Genomic DNA, 20,803 nt, shown 5'->3' with positions numbered 1-20,803 from the left:
TAAGCACAGGGGAAAAACCTTCATTGTACACCAAGGCTTTTAAAAGGTAGTTATAAAACTATGTTTTGTGGTGTGAGCTCAATTGTGTTTAAACTTTTTAAAAAGATTGTAAGCATAGAGAAAAGACTGGAAGGATGTGAACCACCGTGTTCTCGGTGCCTGCCTCTGGGGGACGGGAGTCTAAGTGATTTTAATGTCTTCTTTGTGTTTTTCTCTAGTTCTCATTTTCTGCATTATTACAAAAAACATGTTATTTTAAAAATGAATAGAACAAACAACAATTATTACAAAACCTCCCCTTCACTTTAACAGTTGCAGTAAATGGACAGTTGTCACTTGCCAACTGACCTTTCTGGTTTGTGTTGGGCCATTTCTGCTGTCTTGCCACTCGGGACAACCAAAAGGATACTTGCATGGGATAAGAGAACTATCAAGTGGCCAATTCCTGGCCAATTCCCCCCGAGTTCCCTCTTGCCTCTGTGTTGCCTGACGCCCTACCCCAAAACTGGGCATCTATTCTGGGTCTGCTGTCAGGCTCTGGTGACCCTCCACTCACTAGCTGTGTGGCCTTAGGCAAGTCACTTAACCTCTCTGACCCTCAGCATCCTCCTCTTAAAATGAGGATTGCAGTGACTGTCCAGCCAGATGAAGTGGTTAGCACATTGGGGCCCCCAGTGTCAGCGGCACTAGTTATTCCTTGTTATTCCTGTTATTCCTGGCTCTGACTGTCCCCCTTCTGCATTTCAGTCTGCAGACGTCGACAACCATCACGCACTCATTGAATATAATGAGGCCGAAAGCAGCTTTGTTCTCCACGACTTCAATTCCTGCAACGGCACGTTCGTCAATGAGTGCCACATTCAGAACGTGGCTGTGAAGCTCCTACCCGGAGACATCCTGAGGTTTGGGTCCAGAGGGCTGACCTACGAACTGGTCATCGAAAACCCAGCCTCGGTGAGTCCAGGCCCCTGCGGGGGTGGGGTGGGGTGGGGTGCAGAGGTGCCGTGTTGTGTCACCTTCCGTGCAGCCTAGGGCTCGGGTACGGCCACAGGTGGAGTTCGTCTGGAGCGCGTCACTCTTCCTTTCGCGATTCTGCGAAGTTCAGCCCCATCGCGTGGGTGCCCGGGGAAAGCGAGTCCTCGCGCCCTCTTCTGGGCATTTCGTGGAATTACATGCAAGGGTTGCCTAGCGACCAGCCCAGAGCGAGAGCGTTTTCCTGAAAAGTGAAGCTTGGCGAGGGGAGGTGGAAAGCAAGTGTGTGCTTTTGAAGATGCAGAGATGGATGCTTCCTTTTTAGGCAGATCAGTGCTCTGCAACTTCCTAGCTTTGTGACCTCGGCCAGGCTTCTCTGTATGCCTGGGTCTGGGTCTTCTCAGCGGTGCAGGGCGTTGAGAGAGTATCTATGTATAAAAAGTCAAAGTCTCTGGCCAGAGTAGACGCTCAAGGCCTGCCAGGTGTTATCACACCGGATCAGAAATGTTCCCGGGATCAGGACCTAAAGTATGGCCCCAGGTTAAGCGGAACGTAAGCCAAAATTCGCCCAGCAAAGCTCAGTGACCGGAAGTATCTGGTTCAGTAGGGAGGCAGGATGGGGACTGGTTAGCAACACAGTCCTGGGTCAGAACCCCAGCTCTGCCACTGGCCTACTCGGTGCGCTCTTGCACAAACCATTGGACCCCTCTGAACCTCGGTTTCCTCATCTACAAAATGGGGCCAACGACAGCAATGACCTTGCAGGCTTATCTCGAGGGCTAAATGAGATGGTTATCATTGTAAACTCCCAGAATAATGCCCATTCGTGGTGAGCACAAAATTAATACCTGTCGTGTGTGTCCCAGAGAGACGGCGTGTTAACCTCACTCCCCAGCACCAAGAACCCTGCATGGACTGAGACCTCCGAGGCTTAAAGTCCTTTCGGGGACGAGGCTGGGTATAAATAAATAAAGTTTAGAGAATCTAGACAGAATCCTGGGGTGTGGGTCCCCTAGGCAGCCTTAAATACTCACTCAGAGAAGATGAGCACCGTCCCTCAGGCTGCAGGGCCCGTGACACCGCATCCACCACGTTTGGCTTTGAAAACCTGGGACAGTTTTCTCCTGCTGCTTCTCAGCCCCCTTTTCCTCCTTGGGCCAACATTAAAGTGTGCTCACTTGTGGGATGCACTGGGATCCACTGGCCGCCCTGAGGAGGGGCTCCTGACCCAGAAGGTGTTGACCTGATCAGGGGTTCTCAACATGGGTTCTAAGGATCCCCCTCGTCAGAAGCACGTGGGGAGCAGACCCACAGTGCAGATCTGGGCTTCACCCCAGGCCTGAGGACTCATACTTAGGATTCCCAGATGAAATACAGGACACGCAGTTAAATCTGAATTTCAGAGAAGCAACAAATCATTGTTATGTACAGGTGTGGCCCAACTATTGCAAGGAACCACTTATGCTAAAAAAATTATTTGGTGTTTATCTGAGCTTCAGATTTAACGGACACCCTATAGTTTATTATATATTGATTTATTCATTTCTTTATTTATGCGAAATCTGGCAACCATACACATCCTCCCTGGGAGCAGGGCCTGGGAATATGCATTCTCACAAGCTCCCTGATGATTCTGATGCACCGCCAATAGGAGGGAAACCGAAATTTAGAATCATCTGTATGGAACACTTACAGAATTTTTTAGGGATCAAAGAAAAGGGGATTTCACACTCCCAAGCCTGAAAATCCAAGTTCATGAAGTTTGATTCAATGTGCCCCAACATGTCTGATTCCAAGAAATTTTCAGGAATGTTCAGTAAAATTACAGGTTCCCAGGCCCCCTCCCTGGGAAATTCTGACTTTGTGGCTTGCCCGTGGGGAGAAGAAGAGGGGGAGCAGCAAACAATATCTGCATTTTTTTCTTCTTTTTTCCTACAAAGATATTTATTGAAATATTATTGATAGGGGCATAAAATTTGAAACCTAAATTTCCATCCAAAGGAGGCATTGTTTAATAAATTATATTGTTTAATATATTCTAAGGAGTTTAATATATTATAAGGAGTTCGTTATATATGGAATACTCTTCTGCCTTTTTAAAACACAGCTTTATTAAGATATAATTGACATGCAATAAACAGCACATGTTTAAAGTCTGTAAGTGGATGGGCTTTGACATATGGGTACACCTGTGAAACCATAGCCACAATCAAGACAGTGAACAGCTCCTTCATCCTCCAAAGTTTCCTCCGGATCACAGCATGTGTTTGTTTGCTTGCTTGCTCTTAACAGCTTCACTGAAGTACAATTTACATAACAGAAACTTCACCCATTTGAAGTGTCCAATTCAATCAATTTGAATATATTGATGGAGTTGTGCAGCCATCACCACAACCTGCTCTCAGAACATTTTCCTCCATTTCTATCACCCCAAACCTCGGAGAAACCTTGGAGGTATTTCATTTTGGGGTTTGTTTTTAACTTTTAATTTTCAAAATTATGGTAAAATACACATAAAATTTACCATCTTAACCATGTTTCAGTGTACAGTTCACAGTGGCATTAAATCTATTCACACTGTTGTGCAGCCATCACCCCCATCCATCATCAGAACTTTGTTCATCTTCCCAAACTGAAACTCTAAGCCCATCACATCAAACCCCCTGCTTCCTTCCTCCCCTCCCACCATGCTTTCTGTGTCTGTGAATTGGACTATTCTAGGTTCCTCATATAAATGGAATCTTACATTGTTTGTCCTTTTGTGACCATCTTATTTCACTTAGTATGATATCCTCATGGTTCATTCCAGTTGAATATTTCATTGTATGGATTCACCACATTTTGTTTACCTGTTCATCCATCCATGGCCACTTGGGTTGCTTCCACTTTTTGGCCATTTTGAGTAAGTTTGTTATGCACACGGGTGTACAACTATGGAATGGGGACTTTATTTTACAAGGTGCTTCTTATATAATTGTGGGAAAAAGTGATGACGACCTCTAACCTTGAGTAGATAAGACGGAAGAAGATGCTTTGTAAGAAGAGAAACCAGGAGAGCAGCAGGAGGAATCACTGGCGTGAACAGCACTGTGCTAAGCAATTCACCTGCTCTCCCTTATTTCACGCTCATAGCAACCTATGAGATGGGTTCTCCCATGATCCCCATTTGACAGACAAGGAATCCGAAACTTAGAGAGGTTAAGTAATTTCCCCAGGGCCACACAGCTTGTCAGTGCAAATTAAACACTATCCCCACTTGTGGAAAAAGGAGGGGAGAAAACCATTTAGTCTGATGCTAGCTGGAGCAGTAGCCTTGACTGGTTTTCACACCGAGGAAAGCATACTCTCCCGGTCACTCGAATATGCACGGATTTTTTCAATTCTTATTCCTACACGCACTTGCACCTTGCTTCATTCCTCAGTTGACTGCAGGCAGCTGCACAAGTGTTCCCCTGGCCTGTGCCCAGGGCACTTTGCAGGACTCTCCACAGCCCCATCTTCTCAAAAGTGCTCTCTGCCGGGGCATCCCCAGCTTGAGAAGCTTCCATCCATGATGCTCATATTCATGGAGGGGTCCTTTGCAGCGTCCGTGTGAGGGCAGCCTGTGGACTGCCTGACACCTTCCTACAAATTCCACTTCCTGATGACCCCAACCTGCTGGCTATTTAAAAGAAGAGAAAGGAAGAGGGGAAAAGGGAGAGGTATTGAAGAGCATCTGTCATCAAATATTTTGAAGCCCAGTTTTTCTAAAAATTTCGTGGCCCTCTTGCTTCCGGCCTATTCTTGTTTCCAATTGATTTTGGGGTCCCTGGTGAGGGCGCTGTGTTTCCTCCTTGGATGGAGTTTCCATGGAGGACTGCCCTGATATCATACAGATTAAGTATGATGAGAACTGTTCTTCTCCCGACAAAGAGTTCCCAAATGAAAGCATTTAGTTCAGGTGTTGTGGTGACCCTAACCAACAGAGGAGGGTGTGACAGCATTTTACTGGGGGAGGGGGTGAGGTGCGGGGCGCTTAGGAATCCAGATGTGTTTGCAGATGTCACAGTGGTTAGAGCACGTGCCCTGAGGTCAGGCTGACTCCAGCGCCGTCCCAGCCCTGCTCTTGACCGGCTTTTATACTGGACGTGCACAAATCATCTACCTCTCAGGGCCTCGGTCCCCACTCCTGTAACAATAGTTCCTACCACCTTGAGTGACTGTGGTATTAAGTGGGCAAAGTGCGTAAATTGCTTAGTCCAGCGTCTGGCACCTAATAAGCACATGATAACCCTCAGCTTTAGAGTCAAGCAAACCAGCATGGAGCAGCCAAGATGCCTCCTTTGTAAGTGTCCTTTTGGACAGGGAAACCTCCCAAGACCTGCCCCCGCTAGCAGATAAATACATTTGCAGATAAATTACCCATAGAATAACATACAAGATGGAAAAATATAAAGAAAAACTCTTGTTTGACAAAGTGCATTGGCAGCCAGGTTGTGCCCAGGACCATCCTTTTTTTTTTTTTTTTTTGTGGTCACGGGCGTCTCACTGTTGTGGCTTCTCCCGTTGCAGAGCACAGGCTCCGGACGTGCAGGCTCATGGACCATGGCTCACAGGCCCAGCCGCTCCGCGGCATGTGGGATCTTCCCGGACCGGGGCCCAAACCCGTGTCCCCTGCATCGGCAGGTGGACTCTCAACCACTGCGCCACCACGGAAGCCCCCAGGACCACACTTTGTAAATTATAGCTCTCTCATCAAAGTATAACCTAGGGCTGCCATATTGCACAACTCCAGGGTCACCATTCACAACGTAGTCCATGTGGATGGCGCCCACTGAAACTGTGCAGGACATAACCCGCAGGGCCATCTGCAATGCCCTGAAGCAACCGTTGATTAATCCCATAGAGTCTTGGCACCAGGCGTGGGAAATTGAAGTCCCAGAGTCAGGTGTGCTGCCGTGTTGTGGGTTTTGTTGGTTGTTGCCTTTACTCGTGCTTTCTGAGCTCTGGGAAAGGAGGTGTGGAAACAAGCTGTGCTAGTCACAGTGGCGCCGTTCTTACAAGGCAGCTGAGTAAGGAAACCCACGTCACCCGTATGTATCAATCATGTCTTTCTCTGTTCTGAAATACGGCAAAACGGATGGAAATGGCCAGAATGAAAAAGGAAGCCAGGCGCCACAAATGACGTGCCGAGTTGTTCCATGAGGGGGTTGACAACTCCTTGGCGGCAGCCCCCATCCCCATGACTGCCTGTGTCTGGCCTTCCCTGTAGCCTGCTCTGCCCTGTTCCCAGTCCAGCCAGACTCTCCCACGTGGCTCCTGGATAGTGTCTTCTGTCCCTGCAATGTCATGACGTCCTGTCTTGCGAGAAGAGCGCCCTCTGTCGGCCAATATTCCTTGCTGCTTTAATGGGGAAGCTCTGCAGAACACAATCGAGAAAGCAAGGGCTTTGGAGTTGGATGGACCCAAGTTGAAATGCCAGCTGCAACTGGCTTTACCTTTCTGAGCTTCAGTTTCCGATTTCTGCCAAGGAGCTACTCATTAATCCCAGGTCCCCTTTCCCCCTTCAGTTGTTTTTATAGAGGTCCCTGGGACCACCCCTATCATGGCATAAACTGAGGCTCAGAGAGTTTCAGTGACTTCCCCAAGGTTAGGCATCAATCATATAGATCCAGAGGCAGGATTAAAAGCCGGCTCTCCTGAGTCCCTTGGAGCCTTTTCCTAATAGCACGAAGCATCGTGGGGCCGTGAGAGCCCAGGCAGGTCCTTCACTGCCCAGCGGTTAATGAAGGTCTTGCATTTCCCAGTCCAACCTGCAATTTCACACGCTGACAGGGGATGATTCATTATGTGGGTAAAAACGAAAGCCACTGATAATAGGAGAAACTGCATTTTCAGTTATCTGGCTTCCTTGCTTGTTTGGCTCCACTAACTTTTTTTTTGGCTACACCAATGCAGGATCTTAGTTCCTCAACCGGGGATCAAACCTGCAGCCCCTGCATTGGAAGCATGGAGTCTTAACCACTGGACGGCCAGGGAAGTCCCTGGCTCCACTAACTTTTTTTCTTTAATTATTTTTCTTTATTTTCTTTATTTATTTTTGGCTGCGTTGGGTCTTCGTTGATGCGCGCGGGCTTTCTCTAGTTGCGGCGAGCGGGGGCTACCCTTCTTTGCAGAGCGCGAGTTTCTCTTTGCGGTGGCTTCTCTTGTTGCGGAGCATGGGCTCTAGGTGCGTGGGCTTCAGTAGTTGTGGCACGCGGGCTCAGTAGTTGTGGCTCGCGGGCTCTAGAGCACAGGCTCAGTAGTTGTGGCCCATGGGCTTAGTTGCTCCGCGGCATGTGGGATCTTCCTGGACCAGGGCTCGAATCCCTGTCCCCTGCATTGGCAGGCGGATTCTTAACCACTGCGCCCCCAGGGAAGTCCACCCACTAACTCTTTACCAGGGATATTGCTGCCGTTCCTGGACAAATTCAGTTGCGCCCTTTCTTCTCCTTTTTTGACGATGGTGATCACACCTGGTGGCTAATGTTTTATGCTCATTTATTATGGACCAGGAAGTGTTCCCAGCATTTCACGTGCACTATCTCACCCACTTCTCACAGACTAAGAAATGGCTGTTGGTATCCCTGTGTCTTACAGACAAGGCACAAAAATGACACACTCGTCAGGGTCCCAGAGACGGAGCAGAGCCGGGAACCGGACCAGAGTCTGTGTGACGCCGGATCCCAAGGTCTTACCCCGAGGTCGGCACGTTATGGCCCAGGGCCAAGTGCGGGCCATCGCCTGTTTCTGTAAAGTTTCCTGGGAACACAGCCATCCCATTCATTTCAGTATTGCCTGTGTTGTCGGCTACAATGGCAGAGTAAGCTGGGCAGATCCTATGGCCCACAGGGCTGGAAATGCTTACTGTCTGGCTCTACAGAAAACGTTGACCAGCCTCTGCCTGTAACACTATGCAGTCCTGCCTCTTTCATTTGACTTGGTTTCTAAAAGAAGAACTTAAAATAGAGGGGGGAGCTGGGGAGAAAGAACTCACTCAGATTGAGCCTTACTGTGTGCCAGGAAATGTGCTGGTTAATTGCTTAAGTTTACTGAGGAATAAGAAAAAACAGACAAGCTGGAAAACTAAATTTTGAACAGTCTTTTCAATACCTCTTTAAAAAAGAGCTGGAAATATGTGGTTCTAAATATACATACACATATATATGCATTTGCAAATATAGTAATAATATAATTACATTGACATGGATCTGATAAATATACTAGACATTAACATATTATATATACAACAGATGCATATTACAAATTTTGCCTGTTTCTTCAACTGGAAAGTTTTCTTTTAAAACTGTGGACTGTTGGGAATTCCCTGGTGGTCCAGTGGTTAGGACTCAGTGCTCTCCGTGCTCTCACTGCTGAGGGCCTGGGTTCAATTCCCGGTCAGGTAACTAAGATCCCACAAGTGCACGGCGAGGCCAAAAAACGAAATAAATGAAACTATGGAATGTCTTCCCTGAGTCACTTTTGAAGCAGAAATTTGGGGTTTGTAGTCTGAAGCCTGCTGTAGCTAGAGAACTATTTATCTATCAAAGTTTCTCTAAGCAGCGTTTTACTACTTGTCTTATGATTGGTTCCTTGGTCTTAAATCATTCTTCTCTGGAGATGCTGCTTTACTTTTATAAGTTGAAAGGTAAATTTGGTGCATGATGACAGTCTGGTGGGTTTTATTTGAGCATGTCATAACCTTTAAAACAACTTTCACTCTGAGTACATAGTGATGCTTATGCTAAAGTCTCAGTAAGCATACTGTCCAGGAAATTTGATTGTTTGCAAGTGTCAGAAAACCAACTAAAACTAGCCTAGGCAAAAAAAAAAAAGCTCATGGAACTGAAAAGGCCAAAAGCTGCAGCTTAGGCCCAGCTGGATCCAGGCGCCCAAATCATGGTCAGGAATCTGACTCTTTCTTCCCTGTTAGCTTCCCAATCTCAGACAGACTCTTGCCTCACCTGTAGGAAAGTAGCCACCAGCAGCCCCAGCATCCTACAAAGTAGCAGTTCCAGGGAAAGAGCCAGCATCTTCATTGGCAGTGGCTTGGATCACGTGGCTTCCCCTGAACCAATCACTGAGGCCAGGGGCCAGGAATGCTCTGATTGGCCAGGCCTGGGTTATGGTCTCACCCCTGGGGTGGAAGGGTCAGAGTTCTATGGACTCAGGATTGTCAGGGAAAGGGTGTCTTCCCTGCAAAAAAATTAAGGTGCCCATCCAGAAGATGGAAGAAATGGATGTGGCGGAGGCAAAAACAAAGAAGATGTCCATGACATTAGGAAGCATTCCTATTGCCTAAGTGGAGCCTTCCTAACAGGATTTGCCACTAGGGATCTGGGGGGAGGAAAATGATGAATAATCCACTTTTCCATTGGAAAGGTCCCAGGCCAGTCTCCAAGAAGCAGAGTTGCTCATTTCTCTCCTGTGGTGACTGGTGTGATGAGAAGCTCAGAGTCGGGGCCTTAGTTGTCCATCCCCAAGAAGGGTGGTGTTTCCACGTTCCTGGGACCTCTGAATAGGGCCCGTTGTTGAGGAGGATGTGGCTTTACTGTACCGGGGGTTGAGAAGCCGGCAACTGAGTGAATGACCAGAGAGTATGGTGCCCTTCAGAACAAAGCCTCTTTCTGGTCAAGCTTTGTCATCTCCTACCTGACCTTGTAGGATTTCCTCTACCCTGTGCTCTTACAGGTCCTGTGGGGACTTACTTATGTGATGAGAACTCCTGAGGCTGGGTGTTTTATATCAAAGGCGATTTCCCGAGAACAGTGAAGTGGAGGGCACGGGGCAGCAGACAGCCTCAGTCTCGACCTCTGCAGCAGAAACTCACACAAAAGGACCCCTGAGGCTGTGTTGTCACCAGATGTCTATAGGCGATGCAGATGACATCGGGGGAGGTGGAGACGGGAGCGCGGGCTGAACCCTTAGCATCCTGCTGAGACAGAACCCAGACTCGGCCAGGAACCGGGCCGCGTCCTGCTTCCTCTGGCAGACCACACCCTTTGTTACCAAGTCAGAACCACGTTGCTCCTTCTCTGAACTTAGTTGATGATCATTCATTCATTCATTCATTCCGTCTCTCTATCTGGCAAGACCGAATTGAAGCAGGCCAAGTCTAGGGGTAGCAAAAGCTATTTGCAAAAATCCGGCTGTTTTCTCATTAGATTCTATTTCCCATTTTATGGACTGACCAGGAAGCTGATTAGAACTTGAAAGGAAAGGAAAAACCGTAAGATTGAAGATTTACAAGAAAATGGGAAAATTAGATGGGCCAGATCTCCTTTAACACAGCTGGGAAAAACCCAAACGAATGGCTTTTCTGAACAGCTCAAAGGGACTTAATTCTTTTAAGTTCCAAAACCTAAAAATAATGTATAACTTGGCGGTTCTGTGTTCTAAATGTATAACCCTGATTTCTCACACTGAAGCCCCGTACGTGATTTACCCTTTTCTTGGGGACATAGAATTATTACCCGTCTCTGAGTTACGGTGACACCCCGGTAGCTGTTGAGATAAAGGCCATTTGTCCTGGCACCAAGTAGCCCCCTCTCCTGGCTTCTGAGATCTACTGGCCATGTTTTCTAGTCTCCATTCTGTCTTTCCAGGTCCATGGCTCCTCCATGCTGGGGTCAGTGTGCTTGCTCGCCACCATCACCCCTACCCCCCAGGCCCTTCCAGACCATGGGAATTAAGCTCCACATCTATGTATGTTAAATTCTTCTGTAAGGAAGCCGGTCTCTTCTCCCTCCTTTATGTATTTACTCACTAATGTATCTATGTCAGTATGGATCCATGTATACTGATTTTACGCCTTGAATTATAATCCAATACTCATTAAATATTTCTTCGCTCAAATTCTTCCAGCCTTGGCCACTGGGAGCTCTTTCAGATTGCTTGCTGTGTCCTTGAGCATCTCCCCACGTTTTCGTTTTGGGCACTTGCTTACTCTCTGCTGTTACAAGATGCACCAGGCTTAGCAGGTGTTTTCCCCATCCCAGCCCCAGAATCAAAGTGCTTTTTATTTACACTCCATTTGCCAACTGTTCAGCTCAGTCAGCGAACACCTACCATGAGTAGCAGGCACTCTGCTGGGTGCCAGCACAGCCAGCAATTGGCTGGTAAATATTTAATGACCAGCTCTCTGGAAAAAGTAAAGTACATGGATGCATAGCATAAGGTTTACTGATATAAAGAATGTGTAGCACAGTCTATCCATGTAACAAAATATACAGTACTCTTTCTCGTAAATTCTGTATAGCCAGCTGAGTCTCACAGAATGCTTTCATTGACTTTAGGTGAACTCTTGTATCCATAGCCAATTTCTCATTGCAGTTGACGAATGAGAGAGTTCCCAACCTGAGCACTCGTGGGTATTTTTGGATATTTTGGATTTATGAATAATACAAGTGAAAAAAGAAAGACGTTAGAACTTCACATGTTCATCAGTGACATGAGTGACTTTGTTGCTGCATCAGATAATAATTTTTAAATACTGGAAGAACGTTTCCCCAATTTTTTGCTCTATTCATAACATAACGGCTAAGACACAACGTGCTTTTGTATAATCTGCATTGTTAACATTTTCTCCATTACCGTCTTAAGTCTAGGCAATCAACAAAACAAACAAACAAACAAAATCAAGCTCTACATGAACCACCATTATTAAACCTATTTATAAAACTTTTTAAAAACCAAGCCCTCACTTATAACATTTCCTGATTTCTATGGTGTAATACGCACTCCACGGTCAATTTCCAGCTCCCAATGACACATCCCTGAATACAGAGAAGGAAAGAGAGGTGTGGTAACACATTACTATGTAACATTTCCAACAGAAACATATAGTAGAGTGAAATAACCTCAAGAGCATAGGTAATAATAAAATAGAGTAAAATAATTAGGAAGGGGTGACTTTTAAGTTTGTATACCAATTGTTTGTGATATAATTTAATTGTAAATTTATGTAAGTTAATTCTTATTAATGGCTGTGTTTATCAACCAGTTGGCAAAATTCCTGGACATTTAACAATCAGTTCTCGTGGGCGGGTACCAGCTGGCCCCAGCACTCCTCTGGTACAGCAGTAAACATACCACAGGTCTTCCCAGATGGAGGCTGGGGTCCTCTGAGCTGCTTCCAGGGCGTGGCATGTACCAGAAAGAATAACACTTCCATAAGACAGTTGTCAGTGTTCCTAGAAAATCCCATTTCTAAGTAGCCCATGTGATGTCTTGTGTTTTTTCACACCATCTAATGTTCATTTCCTTTTTTTAACTTGGAAAATATCCTATCATTCACTAACCAATCGTCTAAGATCCGTTTGTGAGTATGGAAAGCAGGTAATAAATCATGACTTCGAGTAACCTAGAAGTCCTAAGAGCACAGGTATTGGAGTCAAATTGTGTCACCACTTCCTGGCCGTGAGACGTTGGGCAAGTCATTTAACCTCTCTGAGCTTCAGTTTCTTAATCCACACAATGAGGGGTAAAATGCCTCCTGCAAGATTATTCTGGAGATCAGATGAGACCACATGCATTAAGTGCCCAGCACAGTCTGTGGCACATCTGTGGCTTCTCTACACAGTGGCTCATAGTCGTTGTATTGTCCACAATTACTTACAAATGGCAGAGCACATAACAAGCTCTCCAAGGGCAAGGTCTAAGTTTCCACCTTCTCTGCAGGCTCCAGGGCTTCCTGGCAGAATTCATGTGTACTGTAGGCACTCGATGTGCAAACTACTTCGAATTTTTTTTAGGGTCTCCCGTTCAACTTATACTCTTTACAGGGTTAGAAGCAGATATTGGGGAAATAACACAAAGAACAAATAGATAATTTGAAAAAAAATGGATAGTGATTTCTTGAGTAAATCATTGACCTGTGTTTATTAAAGCTAATATAAATTCAGCCGTGGATGTGGTCATGGTTAATCCAGGTGGTTGACAACCTGCTTTTTTTTTTTTTTTCGGTACACGGGCCTCTCACTGTTGTGGCCTCTCCCGTTGCGGAGCACAGGCTCCAGACGCGCAGGTTCAGCGGCCATGTCTCACGGGCCTAGCCGCTCTGTGGCATGTGGGATCTTCCCGGACCGGGGCACGAACCCGTGTTCCCTACATCGGCAGGTGGACTCTCAACCACTGCACCACCAGGGAAGCCCCAACCTGCTATTTTAAAGGTAGTATGGAAAAGAAATGAGGAGTATAACATACGCTACATCAAAAACAAAACAAAAAACCCAACCATGGCAACATACCATATGGTCAGAGAACAGACACAAAGAAAGAGAAAAGGCATTAGCGTGTATTTTTAAACTAAAGTTTCTAAAAACAGACTTGAAGACTTCCCTGGTGACACAGTGGATAAGAATCCACCTGCCAGCGCAGGGGACACAGGTTCGAGCCCTGGTCTGGGAAGATCCCACATGTCGCGGAGGAACTAAGCCCATGCGCCGCAACTACTGAGCCTGCGCTCTAGAGCCCACGTGCCACAACTGCTGAGCCCATGTACCCTAGCTACTGCAGCCCATGCGCCTAGAGCCCACACTCCGAAACAAGAGAAGCCACCACAAGGAGAAGCCTGCCCACCACAACGAAGAGCCCCCCGCTCGCCGTAACTAAGAAACCCTGCACGTAGCAACGAAAACCCAACACAGCCAAAAATAAACCGAATTAAATCTAAAATAAATAAATAATACAAACAGACTTGTTGATAACTGACCTTGACCCCATGCTTCCTGTACAGCCCAAAACCTTGACCTTCCCTCTGATAAAGCAAGCCAGCAAACTAGAGAAAACCAACTTTAACCATCCAACTAAAGCTACCCTCAACCAACACGCTTCAGAGAAAAAGAAAAAACCAAAACTTTATTTTTTTAATTTTTAACCCCGAAGACCTTGGAGTCTCTGCTACGTTTATACATCTTTGGCTCCTTCCCCCTAGGGGCCCTATCGTTCGGGCTCTATGTGCTGCAAGCGACAGAAACCAGCTCTAGCCGGCCTCAGGGATGGGACACTTCAGGGTAGCACCCCAGGCAGGGCTCAAAACCAGCTTCCTTATTTTCCCCACCATGTTCACAGCAGCATAGTTATAATAGCCAAGAGGTAGAAACCACACAAGTGCCCATGACGCTTAATGAATAAACAAAATACACTCTAAACTATATAAATAAATGGAATATTATTTAGCCTTAAAAATGAAGGAAGGTCTTCCCTGGTGGCGCAGTGGTTGAGAGTCCACCTGCCGATGCAGGGGACACGGGTTCGTGCCCCAGTCCGGGAGGATCCCACATGCTGCGGAGCGGCTGGGCCCGTGAGCCATGGCCGCTGAGCCTGCGTGTCCGGAGCCTGTGCTCCACAACGGCAGAGGCCACAGCAGTGAGAGGCCCACCTATCACAAATAAAATAAAATAAAATAAAAAGAAGGAAATTTTGACATGTTACAACATGGATGAACCTTGAGGGCATTATGCTAAGTGAAATACGCCAGTCACAAAAAGACAAGTACCATGTGATTTCACTTATTTGAGGTACTTGGTACTTAGAGTAGTCCAATTCATAGAGACAGAATGTTGGTCACCACGGGCTGGGTGGCGGAGGGAATGGGGAGTTGTTGTCTAATGGTTAATAGAGTTTACGTTTTGCAAGACGAAAAAGTTCTGGAGATCCATCTCACAGAAATGTGACTATACTTAACACCACTGAACTGTATACTTTAAAATGGCTAAGATGATAAATTTTATGTTGCAGGTTATTTACCACAATTTGAAAAATAAATAAACAGCTTCCCTCTCTCCATGTCTGGGCTCCACTCCCTCATGCTGGCTGCATTCTGAAGTCCCACCAGGTCACTCCAGATCCTGGTGTCCAGCCAAGTCTTCTTGGGTCTCCTTGGCTCTGATTGGATCACTTGCCCCACCACTGAACCAATCAGTATGTCCAGGGAGTGTGATTGGTTGATTGCTTAGCCCCACCCACAGCAATGGGCCAACAGATTGGGAGGGAGATTCCTGGAATTTCCAGAAGAGCCAGGTGGGTTGCGGCCTGTCCACTACAGCAGTGAACCACTTGAGGCATGAGATATGAGCACTCCCTTTAGCACCCTGGCAGTTAGTGGGCAGTGAGGCACATCTACCTGAGCATCCCAGCACAAAAGGGAATTCCTCCACACTACCCGTGGTCTCTCGATTTGTTTTCTATCAGGCGGGGGTAAAACATATTCAAATTTCCCCCTTCCCACCTTCAGCCCTTTCATTCAATAAATCTTTATTAAATCGATGAGGAAAGGTTGTAGGAATGATTGAGGCAAGACAGCCCCAGAGGAGAGGACGGGAAGGGATAGGATGGATGGAGAAGTGAGTGCAAGGCAGGAGCAGGACACCTCAGCTTCTGAAAGGAGAGAAAGGAAGAAAGCTTAGGTGGAGACCGAGGTGCCCACAGTGGAGAGAAATTCGGATCTTCATATAAGGTAACAGAGTTCTGGAACACTGCCAAGTCCGTTCCTGAAACAGGTTTCAACGGGGCCAGTGTCATCATAAATGCTGGGCAGGGGTCGCCAGGCAATTGGAGTTTGATTTTCCCGAACAGTGTTCTCCCTGACTCCAAAAAAGTCTTCAGGGGAATTCACCGGATTCTTGACTTGGCTGGGAAAGACTGTAGCTAAAAGACTGGTTTGGGAACCTGAGTGAGTGGAGAACCTTCCTCTTGAATACAGTCCAGCTGGAGCTATAGGAAGTTCTGTCTGCCAGTGCTCCTATTTCAGAAGCATTCTGTCCTGTTTCTCATTATGTGTCTGCAGTCTGCAGAAAGAGAAACGTGACCGCCACAGGCGGCAAACCTTTGAACTTAGCTTCTTCCTTGAAAAGTGTGTTTTTTTCTGCCAAGAGACTGGGGGCGGGGCAGAGGAGGGAGAGAGAGACAGAGAGGGAAAGAGCTTTCCAGAACCCCAGTCCCACCACCCTCTCCACCACCACCTGAGCTTGGTGAAGTCCTTAACCTCTCCAAGCCTCATTTGTAAGCTAGGAATAAGGAGAGCTCCTCCCCTTCAGGGCTATGGTGAGAAATCGGTGAGTAATTACAATAAATGGTAGCATTCACGATGTCACGGTTTAACCACTAGGCTCAGGGAGGGATGGCCACAACAGCATTAACCAACACAAAGCCAGGTGTCAGCACCTCTCAGCATTTGCTTCTCCCGGTGTAGATGGATTTTGATGTGCTCTCTAATGAAAGTAGCTACAGACATCTTCCGCTGGATCAGATGAAAAAAGGTTCCCTCAATAGATATTTATAGAGCGTCTGCCACGAATCAGATGTGGCAGATGTTGAGGATCACAGGTTAATGAGCCAGTTGGGGTGCGAGCCAGTTGGGGTGCCTGCCACCCCAGAGCTCTCGGCTTCGGGGAACAGGTGGAATGGGAGTGCCAGGGAGACACACAGTGTGGATGTGTGTGTCCTGGAGAGCTGGGCTTGAATCTCGGAGATGTGTTCATTCATTCTTTCAACCAGTATTTAAGGACCTACTGTGTACGTGCCAAGGGTTTATTCTACGAGCTGAGGATACGGTGCTGAGCAAGGTAGACAAAAAGCTGTCAGCCTCTCAGAGCTCAGAGGTGGCGTTGTACCAGCTCAGACGCTCACTGCCAAATCTGTGATCCTGGGAAAGTCACTATGTCTTGCTCAGCCTCGGGCTCATCACAGAGCATCAGGGGTATTAAATGAGGTAATGCATGTGAATCTCTTGACTGGGTGCCTGGCACGAAGGCTGCACCCAATAAATGGTGGTGCAATAGTGTGCAAGGTGACCCATGGTGGGGACCACCATCCCAAATTTGGGGAGAGTCTGGGAGGGCTTCCTGGGAGAAGTGACTTATACGCCGAAATCTAGGGCAGCAATTATGTCGCCGGGACAGAAAGGTGAAGACCACCCCAGCTGCTCGTAACCTCCCCTGACCCTCTTGTCTGCCCCTGCAGGTCTCCTTCCCATGGGTGAGGGGCCCAGCACCTTGGCCAAGGCCACAGCCACCTTGGGCCACCCAGCAACTGAACCAGTCACCCTCACCACCACAGAACCCCTTCTACCCGGGCATCTGGCCAGCGCCAGTGCAGAGGAGCTGGTCGCAGGGGTCCCCTGAGCCCCCCATGGTCCCACCAGCCTCCCACAGGCGGCCCGTGAGTGCCAGCGAGAAGATGTTCTCCTTCGTGGTGGACAGAGCCGCCCACAGCGTTCCCATCATCAGGCAAGGTACTCATGGGCGCTTCCTTGGCGGCTTAGGGGAGGGGCTTTTGCTAGGAGGATGGGTCTCAGTTTCTGCTTTCCCCTTTTTTAAAAATTTTTATTGAGGCGCAGTTGATTTACAGTGTTGTGTTAGTTTCAGGTATGCAGCACACTGAATCTGTTAAACATATACATGTATCCACTCTTTTTTAGATTCTTTTCCCATATAGACCATTACAGAGTATTGAGGAGAGTTCCCTGTGCTATCCAGTAGGTCCTTCTTAGTTATCTCTTTTATGTATAGTATTGTGTATGTCAATCCCTCTCTTCCAATTTATCCCTCCCCCCTCTTATTCCCGGTAACCATAAGTTTATTTTCTACATCTGTAACTCTATCTCTGTTTTGTAGATAAGTTCATTTGTACCTTTTTTTAGATTCCACATATAAGCAATATAGTATGTTATTTGTCTTTCTCTGGCTTTCGCTTATGTTCTCTGGTTCTGAAGTAGAACATAATCAATTGTGAAAAAATTGGGGAAAGCAGAAAGTTAGAAAACAGTAAAAGATAAGCTGTCACCCTTATCACCAGAATTCTCCCTGTTGACTTTTTGGTACAAACTCCTCCAAGACTGTGCTCTGCCCATCTGCACACGTCAGTACCTCTGTGGTGAGTGTGTGTGTGTGTGTGTTTGTACGTATATATGAATATATATGAATGTGTATCAGAATCTAAATTTATATACTTCGACTCAGATGTACAGACATATTGGTAACTGAAATCCCTCTTGCCTTAGGAGGTTTTTAAATATTTTATTACCATTTTACAGGTAAGAGGAGACTGAGGCTTATTGAGAAAATTACTTCTCCGGAGGTTATGTATTCAATCTAATCTAATCTAACGCTTTTCAGTCAAATTTAAGGCTGGTTATCTCAGTGACTGTCACTCACAGCCTGGTCACTTTGGGGACACACAGCCATCAGGGTTTCCTTCTCCCCCCCTCCCCCCCAAAAGGCCTCATGGCATTTGGGGAGGAGACTTCCTGTCTGTCACCATCCTCTTGGCCTTTCCAGCCTTACGGGCAGAGTAGCTGGGTCGAGTTAGTCCCTGGCATGATTCGCAGGTTTCTTCTGTGGCCACTGGTGTGAAGGTCCCATTCTCTGTTTTCTGCGTCCCAGCCCCAGACTCCTCTGAGTCCCCAGGTCGCTCGATGCCTCCACACCCTTCCCTGGTCTCACTCAAGACCACTCACCTAGTCACTTCCCTCAGCCATTCAAATAATAGTTATTATTCTGAAGCATACAGACTAAGGAGCAAATGAAAGTTATCTCTGCAGTTTACATCATCATCATCATCATCTAAGGAACGCTCATGTACCTACCACCCAAGTTAAGAAATTACTCAGCCATTTCCCCCCAGCATTTTAATGTGAAAACTTTCAAACATACAGCAAAGCAAAAAGAATTTTAGAGAGCAGCTCTCCTCCTAATTCTACCCCTAACACTTTGCTGTACTCTTTATTTCATTTCTGTCTACCCACCCTTCTTGTCCTGCATTAATCCATCTTATTTTTTGGATGCATTTCAAAATAAATAGCACACATCTGTAGTCCTCCCCCTAAATGTTTTAGCACATATACCATTAACTAGAATTCAACATTTTTTGTCTCCTTCATGTAAAATGAACACACAATGTGTATTAGTTATCATGATTGCATAACGAATTCTCCCCAAACGTAGCAGCCTAAAGCAAAAATCAAACATGTGTTATCATCTATACGGTTTCTGTGGGTCAGGAATTTGGCAGCAGCTTAGCAGGACGGCTGTGGCTCAGGGTCCCTCGTAAGGCTGCAGTCATCTGAAGGCTTGACCTGGGCCGCAGGATCCACTTCCAAGATGGCGTGCTCACATGGCTGTCAGCAGGAGGCCCCAGCTCCTCACCACATGGGCCTCCCCAGAGAGTGGCTCGAGCATTCCCATGACACGGCAGCTGCTCCTCCTGAGCAAGTGATCCTGGAGGACAAGATGGAAGTGGCAACATCTCTTGTGACTAAGCCTCAGAAGTCATGCTCTGTCATTGCTGCAATATCCTGCTGGTTACACAGGGCGTCACCCTCCAGTGTGGGAGAAGACTACACACGGGCCTGAAGACCAGGAGGCGGGGATTTTCAGCAGTTATCTTGGAGGCCGGCTACCACAGCCTGCCCTCGGGTCCTCAATGATTCACACTCCTCCTCCTCTCTCCTGAGGCCCCCCAAAATATCACCCCAGTAACAGCATCGGCTCAAATTCCAGAATCTCGTCTAAATCAAGTCCAGGTACAGATGGGGCTCATGGGTGTAGTACCTTATGTTCAGCTCATCAAGTACTACTTCCAGAAATCTGAAGACCTCTGAACAAAGGGTCTGTCCCTCACACACCCAGCACATATTGGTGGGACAGACATAGCATCACTGCTACATACACTCCTCTTGTTCCAAAAGAAGAAAAACAGGAAACACACAGGAGTCCCTGGCCCAAAGCAGTTCTGAAGTCCAGCTGGGAAAATATCGGCAGTTCCTTGACTGGGCTTCAGTCCAACTCTTGCCAAGAAATGACTTTCCAGGGCTCTGGGCTCTGCCCCCAGGTCCCTGAGTTCCGCCTTCTGAGTCGTCCTCCCTTTCCTAAGAAAGGTGTCCCATGGATGTGGCTGCATAGTTTTATAGCCTGCTTCCTGCCTGTAGAAGCTTGGGGGTCCAGACGCTTCTTTGACTTTTGTGGGTCTCTGTCAGTCTGAGTTGGCAGTGCTTCTTATTGGGGTTCATCCTATTAGGCAAAACCCACGCCCAGAGATATTTTTGGACACAAGCCCTTCCACCATGGGCTTCTGCAAAGACTGACAAAGAACCGAAGCTTCTTAGAAGCCCAGTTCTTGGACCGAAGGGTTCTCTTGGATACTGCCCTGGATCTGTATTCTTAACAAAGGATTTTACAACCACACCCTCAGCTTCTTCTCTAGACTGTGTTTTCTTGAGAGCGCCCTTGATTTGATCTTTGCCCAGAACCTGTTTCTTACATTTCATTTGCCACGTGGAGAGGCGGGGAATTTTCAAGCCCAGAGCATTGCCCTGGTTTAACAGCCCTTCCTTTAACTGTCTCTCCCCTTCACATTTCACTATAAGTAGCAAGAAGTAACCAGGCAGCACCTTCCAAGACTCTTTCTGGAACTCTCTTTAGCTAGACCATTCAGCCTCATCACAAACATTTTCTACCTTCCTCATGACCACAGGCAACGTGTTAGGAAACCTCCTGCCACCACCTAACAAGGATCCCTTAACCACAGTAACATTTTCCTCACTTTCCTGGAACCCTTCCCTCACTGCCTCCTCAAAGGCCATCAGAGCTTCTACTAAGACTATTGAGGCTTTCTCAAAGACTCTTGGCCAAAGTCCTCCAGCTTCTGGCCACTGTTCCATCCCAAACCACTCCACATCGTAGGGTTTTTGTTAAATTTTGCACCACTCCTGGTGCCCAAACCTGTATTTGCTACTTATTGTTGCATAACAAATTACTGCAGGATGTAATGGCCTAAAACAACAGTAAACATTTATTATCTCATAGCTTCTCTG

The 20,803-nt window shown here is 46.9% G+C and overlaps 1 protein-coding gene and 1 pseudogene across 2 annotated transcripts in view; both read left to right on the top strand.

Annotated features, from left to right (window-relative positions):
* Nucleotides 1–20,803, top strand: part of LOC309808912 (centrosomal protein of 78 kDa-like) — an 823,590-nt pseudogene that overhangs the window by 428,795 nt on the left and 373,992 nt on the right. The gene's annotated exons all lie outside the window — the stretch shown is intronic.
* LOC309808093 (forkhead-associated domain-containing protein 1-like) overlaps nucleotides 1–20,803 on the top strand; it is a gene marked incomplete at both ends in the record, with an annotated part of 98,031 nt that overhangs the window by 18,826 nt on the left and 58,402 nt on the right. The window contains 2 exons of the mRNA XM_082628095.1: nucleotides 748–954; nucleotides 16,954–17,224. Coding sequence (XP_082484221.1) covers nucleotides 748–954; nucleotides 16,954–17,224 — 478 coding nt within the window. The remainder of the gene's footprint in view (nucleotides 1–747; nucleotides 955–16,953; nucleotides 17,225–20,803) is intronic.

The sequence above is a fragment of the Mesoplodon mirus genome (assembly GCF_964341445.2).
Source record: "Mesoplodon mirus genome assembly, chromosome: 7".
Classification (NCBI taxonomy): Eukaryota; Metazoa; Chordata; class Mammalia; order Artiodactyla; family Ziphiidae; genus Mesoplodon; species Mesoplodon mirus.
Note: the sequence above shows the minus strand (reverse complement) of the source record. Positions and strands in the feature narration are given on the sequence as shown.